The sequence below is a fragment of the Arachis hypogaea genome, chromosome 20 (genome assembly GCF_003086295.3).
Source record: "Arachis hypogaea cultivar Tifrunner chromosome 20, arahy.Tifrunner.gnm2.J5K5, whole genome shotgun sequence".
NCBI lineage: Eukaryota > Viridiplantae > Streptophyta > Magnoliopsida > Fabales > Fabaceae > Arachis > Arachis hypogaea.
Genome location: NC_092055.1, coordinates 10,557,325 through 10,566,838, shown reverse-complemented (window position 1 = coordinate 10,566,838; position 9,514 = coordinate 10,557,325). Strand labels below are relative to the sequence as shown.

General features: G+C 28.8%; 1 protein-coding gene across 1 annotated transcript; it reads right to left on the bottom strand.

The window, feature by feature from the left end:
* Positions 1 to 230: 230 nt before the first annotated feature.
* Positions 231 to 2,989, bottom strand: LOC140182940 (uncharacterized). Its single transcript, XM_072230917.1, has 4 exons — positions 2,189 to 2,989; positions 2,000 to 2,098; positions 1,134 to 1,618; positions 231 to 747 (listed from the first exon to the last, which is right to left on the bottom strand). The coding sequence occupies exons 1-4, from the start codon at positions 2,987 to 2,989 to the stop codon at positions 231 to 233; spliced, it is 1,902 nt and encodes a 633-aa protein (XP_072087018.1).
* Positions 2,990 to 9,514: the final 6,525 nt, after the last annotated feature.

Below are 9,514 nucleotides of genomic sequence, written 5' to 3'. Positions count from 1 at the left end.
TACTTAAGACCATACATTGCTCTCTTAAGCTTGCAAACTAAATCCTTACCAGCACTTGAGATGAACCCTTCGGGTTGTCTCATATAGACCTCTTCTTCCAAATCTCCATTAAGGAATGCCGTTTTCACATCCATTTGATGCAATTCCATGTCAAAGTGTGCTACCAATGTCATAATGATGCGGAAAGAGTCTTTCTTTGAAACATGAGAAAAGGTTTCCCTGTAGTCAACTCATTCCCTTTGAGTAAATCCTTTGGCAACAAGTCGAGCCTTGTAGCGCTCAATATTGCCTGATGAATCCTTCTTGGTTTTAAAGACCCATTTACAGCTAATGGCCTTTTCCCCATCAGGCAATTCTACAAGATCCAAAACTTGGTTATCTGCCATAGAATTCATTTCATCCTTCATAGCATCTAACCATAAATTGGAATTACGACTTTTCATTGCTTGTGAAAACGTCGTTGGGTCATTTTCATCACAAACATCATAGTCAGACTCAGCAAGATATACTACATAGTCACTAGAAATTGCAGGCTTTCTAATTCTTATTGATCTTCTTAATGTTGCATCATCAACCTCTTGTAAAGGTAGTGGCATAACAGTTTCTCCCTCTTCTTGAAGTTGCTCTTGAGCAATATGTTCTTGAACAACATTTTCATTATGAAGAGTTTGATCCTCCACCATATGATCTACTTGAACATTATCTTCATGATGTGGAACATCAGTAAAAGGTTGTTCTATATTGAGCCTATCCGTATGGGCATTCTATTGAACAATCACTCTTGTACATGGAGAGGTTTGACAAACATTATCATTCTCAACAACTTTAGGAGGATGATTTCTCCCATTTTCCACATCATGCTCTAAAAACCTTGCATTTCTAGATTCAACTATTTTACTTGAATGGGAGGGACAATAAAATCTGTAACCCTTAGACTTTTCTGCATAGCCGATAAAATAGGCACTTATCGTCCTTGGGTCCAACTTCCTTTCTTGTAGATTATAAACCCGAACTTCAGCAGGACAACCCCAAATGTGTATATGATTCAAAATTTCAAACTAGATTTCCAACTTTTTCATAGCTCAAATGGTGTTTTAGAAACTGCCTTTGTTGGAACTCTATTTAATATATACGCAGCTGTCTTAAGGGCTTCACTCCACAAGGATAAAGGAAGATTGGAGTTGCTAAGCATACTCCTCACCATATCCAGCAAAGTCCTATTTCTTCTTTCAGCTACACCATTTTGATCTGGTGTGCCAGGCATGGTGTATTGTGGCACAATACCATGCTCTTGAAGATACTTTGCAAATGGACCAGGTGCTTGCCCACTTCCAGTATATCTCCCATAGAATTCTCCACCTCTATCTGATCTCACGATCTTAATTTTCTTTCCGTATTGTTTCTCTACTTCAGATTTATAAATTTTAAAAGCGTCCAATGCCTCATATTTATTATGAAGCATATAGAGATACATATATCGTGAATAATCATCAATAAAGGAGATGAAGTATTTCTGACCACTTAAGGACATATCAGGACAACATATGTCAGTGTGAATTATTTCTAATATGTCAGAACTCCTCTTAGCACCTTTTTGAGACTTTTTGGTTTGCTTTCCCTTAATGCAATCCACACAAGTATCAAAATCAGTAAAGTCTAGAGTTTCAAGAACTCCATCACTTACTAATTTCTTTATTCTCTCAATGGAGATGTGTCCCAACCTTCGGTGCCATAACATGGAGGATTTTTCATTCATACCATTACCATGCATAACCATAAGATTAGATGGAACATTATTAGCTAAATGGACTTTAAATAAATCACCAATTAAAGTACCACGTCCAATAATATTAGAATTTTTAATAATGTCAACAGAATCATCATAAAAATTTATACATAATCCTTGTTTTACAAGCTTAGATAAAGAAATCAAATTTTTAGAAAAATCTGGAATATAAAAGGTTCTTTCTAAATCTAAAATACAACCAGTACTTAATACAAGCCTAAATGTTCCAACAGCTTCCACACGTGAACGCATCCGATTGCCCATATAAATGCTTAGTTCACTTCTTATCGGTTTCCTTTTCCTTATGAAACCCTGCATGGTATTTGAAATATGAATTTCAGCACCAGAATCAATCCACCAAGTGTCATGACATATTTCAAAAAAATTAGATTCAAAACACACTGAAGAAATAAGATCACAAAGGTTAGTACCTTTCTTTTCAAGCCAAACTTTAAATTTTGGGCACTCCTTCTTCATGTGTCCTTTCTTTTTACAAAAGAAACACCGTGCACTTTCTTTCTTCATAGGATGGGATACAATACCCTTTCCTTTCTTCTTATGAGCTTGCTTTTTACTACCCTCATTTGTCACTAATAGTGCACTTTCACCAAATTCCTGAATTAGCCTTCCTTCCTCTTGCACACACATCACCAGTAATTCGTTAATGGACCATTTTTCCTTATGTGTGTTATAAGAAATATTAAATGGTCCGTACTGGGAAGGAAGAGAATTCAGAATAAGATGCACCAGAAATGAGTCAGAGATCTCAACCTCTAAAGCTTTCAGTTGTGCTGCAATGTCTCTCAACCTCATGATGTGTTCACGCACACCTCTTACGCCGGTAAGCCTCATAGATGACAATTGTGCCATTAGGGTGCTTGCAAGTGCCTTACTAGAAGACTTAAATTGTTCATCAATAGCCTTCATATAATCCTTGACATTCCTACAATCAGGAATTGAACCTCGGATACTAGCTAAAATACGAGACTTAATGAACATCATACTTAAACGGTTGGATTTCTCCCACCGTTCGTATAATGCTACCTCGGCTTGAGAACTAGCATCAGTAGGTGTCGGAGGCTCTTCCCTACGAAGAGCATAGTCAAGGTCTGCACACCCCAAGTGAAAGAGAATCTTATCTTTCCATTCCTTATAGTTGTCACCACTTAACAAATGAACTTCAGATACAGTTTCAGATATCATTACTACTGCAAATAATAAATCATGCTAACATTATTCAACTTTAAATAGGCACATCAAAATCCATAACATATGATAATACATGCCAATGCAAGTCATATCAAAATAAATATGAATTATAGTGTCATTAAAATCTACCTGTGGGCAAAGATTTTAACACACATAATATTCACTATACTAACTAAAGTATTGAAACTAGAAAATAAAATACTGCTTCTTAATACCTGTAGGCTAATTAAGAAGTAAGAAATATTTTTTATTTCAATCTAATTATATGTGAATAACATAATAAATTCCTGTGAGTAAGTTTATTATATAACTCACAATAATTACAAATATATCATATTAATATTTATGTGATATCTTTAAATATAATTATTATCAAGGATGCTGTGGCTACTCCTCAATAAATCATATATTAATCACAATATGATATGCAGCGGAAGAATTTATATTGCATGCAAATATAATCATCAAATAAATAAATTGAGTAGCATGAATATTATTAAAGTGGAGATGATCTAGTGGATAAATATTTTAGCAATATTTAGAAGATCCAAGTTCAAATCTCACTCCAACCAAAATTTGAATTTTTATAATAAAATTTAAATTTTGAAACACAACAACTTCAACGTAAAAGTAGAAAGCATCTTCTCTCTTCCACCGTCTTCCCTTTCTTCTTCTCTCTTTCTTTCCTTTTTTTTTTTAATTCAAGAATAAGAAAACTTATGGGAATCATGGAAAATTATACTATTATGAAGAACAACTACCACACAAATTTAGAAGATTCCTTCTGGAAATATTATTTATTATTCCCTCTTCTTATGGTACGTCAACTTTAATTTCAATAGTTTTTCTTACTTATTTCAAAATTCATATTATACATTCTTCTTTTGAAAATAATTTATCAAAATAATGTACAGTAATTAAATTTTTGAAATGGCAAGGCAGAGACAATTTTGCTCTGATACCATATGTTAGATTTCTTTATAAAACCAGTAATTTACGTACCTTTAGCCATTGCCAATAAATTCTTTGATTTAATTTGGAACTTCCAATTCTTGAATCACAGAGAGCCAGATGGAATCAAGGTGTATTTTTTTTGTTCTTATGATCAAAATTGGGGACCCAAATTTTATAAAATTTATGATGAACAGTTGTGTTCTTTCCATCAAAGAACAGACCAACTCTCAATATAATAATGAATAATTATAATACTACCCAAACTAATTTCTATATTAACAAATTGGACCATAATTAGAATAAAAATTCTAACACATTGTGCACAGCAAGAATCAGAGCATAGAACACCTTTGAAAGAGTTGCATGTACCCCTATTACAAGGTATGTAACATAAAATGTTCATACTTCAACTTTAAAGGACCTTTTATGCAAGAGTAAACAAATTTTGTTTTCAAACTTTTACTGCAATACTTGCATTGTGTAACCCTAGTGATTTTTGACAGCCATCTTAATAGTTGTCTTTATACTCATTCTTCTTGCTTTAAAACTTTGCTGCCACAACTAATTAAACTAACATGTCATGTGAAATCCAGGAAAATATGGGATATGGTTCATATTATACATTGTCAATTAATCCTCTTAATATTAACTATGTTTAGGGACAGAAAACAACATACATGTTATTCCACATGCGGCTCAATTGCACTGCCATGCCAAAATGCCTTCAACAAGTCTAACTCCAAGATGCCACATACTAACTCTAACTTCACACAACATCATCCATGTTCAAACATCCCAACTAGCATCAAATACATCTTTACTGCCAGGTTAAATTCCTAATTTACTTCCATGTGTTATCCATATTTATATTACTGTGTTAGCCTAATCATAACAATGAAGAAATTCTTTGAATGTATATACAACTTCTTAGGTGCGACCAGTTTTCATAACCTTGCCTCAAACGAAACTGCAAGTCATCACATAGATTCAGTCTCTTCTACGCATGTAACTCCTACACGACACACTTTAGATGCATCTCGACCTGACACGGTCAACTTTGAATCAACCCCTATGCATAGCACCATCACATTTCACACAAATACAGGTCATGGATAATATTTGTTCTTGAAATACTATGATGAATTATCTCCCAATGTATATATACCTTTCAAATAAGATTTAAACCTTTTACATATAAAATAAATTTTTTTTTTCAGACCCTGTACGATATCCAGATTCAATCAATACAAACAATGCAGGTGAGTATGAGACTAATACAAGTGTCAATTTTACTCTAAGTGAACATCAAAATTTTGCAGTGTTATATTCTTGCCGTTATCTCTAATGCCATCCATGCTTGCCTATAATGCTTATATTATGTGCAATTCCTTCTTTAGGGAGATTCTTATCTGAAAATGTTTAAATTAGAATTCAAAGGTCGGTAGTCATAATGTACTCTTTTTAAATTAGAATGTTAAATTTAAAAATTGTTCGTCGAAAAATTTTATTTTATTAAAACATAAGATTAATAAATTAAGTCAATAGTCTCAATGAAACCAAGCACAATTCAACACTCTTATCATCTACCAATAAAAGGAATTGAATTGAAGCAACTACCAAACAAATAAAAAATCTCGTGCTTCTTTTCACCACTTTTATCATGTAATAGAATAAAAAATTTGTTTCATTATATTATTACCTAAGTAACACTGTTAAAGTTTCATATTAATTTTTTTATACTCTAAAGAAGATTTCAGATGTAAAAAAAGATTTTTGGATAACATTTCTTATTCAACCTTTTGAATTGAACAGATTTCCAAGGATTAAGCACCAACGCACAATATAACACAACACATGTAGGAGGATTGAACGCGTTTACTGCTAATGTTGCTGATCCAAGTTAGTACCTTACAATTCTAAACTTTCCTTATCATATAAATTCTACTTCGAAAATTCATTTTTCTTTTGTGGTGAAATCAAATTCTATAATCACACACACAGGCATATATATATATATATATATATATATATATATATATATATATGTGTGTGTTAAACAAAATAAACACAGTTAACGACAAAGAACTAATATGATAATTTTTGGTAAAGTATTATTTAATCATTATAATAAATTCATCAACTAAGAAAAAATAATTATATATATATATGTTAAACAAAATAAACACAGTTAACGACAAAGAACTAATATGATAATTTTTTGTAAAGAATTATTTAATCATTATAATAAATTCATCAACTAATAAGAAAAAATAATTAATTATTTTAATGTAAAATAAAATTTAATAAAAACTTTTATTAAAATTTGGCGTGCACAACAAAAATGACGCTTTCCGAGATGAAATAGCATAAGTTTAAATTATACTTTACATTCAGAAATATAAAGTTTAAAACAAAATAGTATGCCAATTTAGTTAACTAAGATATATGTTGCTATTTTACCTTAATACGAGATTTAAAGCGTAACAGCGACGTCATGCAAAATATTACAAAAGATGATGAATTTTTTTAATATAAATTAAATTTTAGAATTGAATTATTAAAGTTATATACCAATATAATTTTTAGAACAAAGTAGTAAGCCGATTTAGTTAAATCAGAGTTACATTGCTATTTTAAAATATGAAATTTAAAGTCTAACATCGATGTCCTGCAAAAATTTTGTATAGATGACAAATTATTTCAATGAAAAACAAAATTTTGAATTAATCATATTAATTTTTTTTAATTCTAAAACAGTTTCGCATGCCCAAAAGAATTGGCGAAGGCCAACGTTAAATACGTACTTTGAGAAAAAAAAATTTCTCGAGACATTCTTTTTTTCCTTCGAAAATTAAAATCAACCGTGAGGCAAAGACAATAACAGTACCTGCCGAATTAATAAGTCAAATAAGTAATAAGTACATACTAATAATTAAGATAAAAGAGCATGAATTTATAGTATATTCTAGCCTGACGAATTTCATTTTTCGAATAAAGCAGTCTAATGATTTAGTTAACTAATAGATATGTTGCTATATTAAAATATGAAATTTTTACTCTAAGGTCAACGTCGTGTAGAATATTTTTAAAGATCATCACGAATTTTTTCAATCTAAAGTCAAATTTAAAATTTAATTATATAAATTTTAAAAAAAATAATTCAAGGACAGTGCAGCATTACTTTAAAGTATTCTTTACGTTGACAACTATAATGTTTATTCGGTCCCGCTACGTTACCAACAGCATATCTGCCAACTTCTGCCAACTCTTATTTATAATTGTGTTTTATGGAAGTGTCTTCGTGGATGTGTCTAATAAAAATATTTTTTTTATGGTTGTGTTTAATAGAAGTGTCTTTATAGATATATTTTCTGGATGTGTCTCTTTATATATGTATTTAAAATATAATAATTAATTATTATTGGCAATAAGTTGGCAGATAATATGTTGGTACCCTATACTTTTCCATATTTAAAACAAGGTGAATTCTACCCAACCCCCTCTAAAATAACATGTAAGTTACCCTTCATGATGTGTCACATTTTAATTGGTCATTACTTAACTATAGTTGGGTTATTTTGTAATTTATTATTTGAGATGGATAATTATATAATTTCTTGAAATATTAAAATTCTACCCCATTAATTGAAGCACGTTCTCACGCAATCTCTTTCTACAGTGCATCATTTCTTAACGGGTCGTTGAATTCCCATGGCTCGTAACTTCCCTGTTCTTCCCAGCCAACGCGGACTTCATTGCTATCTCTTGTCCTCTCACTCAATCCTCCCCCCCTTTTTTTTTTTTTTTTTGCCATGAATCACTCTTTACCAACATCAACATCATTAATGGTTAGTTCGGTTATTAAATTTTTTCATTAAAAAAATATATATTTATTTAATTACAAGATGGAATATATATTCATATTTAAAATATAATATAATAAAATAAATCTATTTAAAATACTTAAAAGTATAATTAAAATCATGAATATATAAATATAATAATAAAATTTGTACTCTAAACAAGTAAACATATTTTTTATCATACATAAATTATTTAAAAAATAAATATATTATTAAAATTAATAATACAAATTTAAAATAATAAAATCCAATTTTTTACTGTATTTGTTATAATATTTTTATTCTTTTAATTTACAATATATTAGTACTTTATTATTTAATTAATGATTAAACAAATTATTTTTATAAAAAATTATGTTTTGTATTATCTTATAGAAGAGACCAATATATTAGTTTAAAAAATAAAGTAAAAATAAAATTTTAAATAAAAAATATTTAATATTAAAATTTTTAAATATAAAAATAATTTGTATAAATATTTAAAAGATAAATATAAAATATATGCATAAAATAAATAAAACAGATAAAATGGAAGTACTCATGAGAAATAAATAATTATTTTTGTCTCCTTTATTTATTTTAAACATGTATTTTATATTTATATCCTGAATATCTATATGATTTGCTTTTGTATTTAAAAATTTTAATATTAACTATTTTTTATTTAAAATATCATTTTTACGTTAATTTTTAAATTGGTATATTGGTCTCTTCTTTAAGATTATACAAAAAATATTTCTCATGAAAATAATTTGTTTAATCATTAATTAAATAATAAAATATTAATAAATTAAAAATTAAAAGAATAAAAATACTATAAAAATTACTTGTAAGAAAGTTGAATTTTATCATTTTAAATTTGTGTTATTAATTTTAACAATTTATATTTTTTTTAAATAATTTATGTATGATAAAAGATATGTTTACTTGTTTAGAGTACAAATTTTATTATTATATTTGTATATTCCTGATTTTAATTATACTTTTAAGTACTCTTAATAGATTTATTTTATTATATTATATTATATTTTACATATGAATATATATTCCATATATTATTTTTAATGGAAAAAATTTAATAACCAAACTAACCATTAATTATATTGGTAAGGAATGATCCATGGTAAAAAAAAAAAAAAGAGATTGAGTGAGAGGACATGAGATAGCAATGAAGTCGGTGCTGACTATACTGGAAGTCGGTGCTAACTATACTGGGAAGAACGAAGAAGTTACAAGCCATGGAAATTCAACGACTCGTTACGGAATGATACACTGTAGAAAGATATTGCGTGAGAACGTGCTTCAATTAATGGGGGTAGAATTTTAATATTTTAAAAAATTATATAATTACCCATCTCAAATAATAAATTACAAAATAACCCAACTATAGTTAAGTAATGACCAATTAAAATGTGACACATCATGAAGGGTAACTTACATGTTATTTTAGAATGGGTTGGGTAGAATTCACCTTAAAACAAAGGTGTATGCCAATTTAATCAAATAACAAATATGTTGCTGTTTGAGAATATAAAATTTAATTTGTAATAGCAACGTTGTGCAAAATATTTGAAAAGATATGAATTATTTCAATCTAAAATTTTACAATTTAATTATATAATTTACAAATAAAAATTCCTGAATTATACGGCATGGAAAAAAAATATTGAGGTTCACCGAGAATATATATGCTTTGAAATAA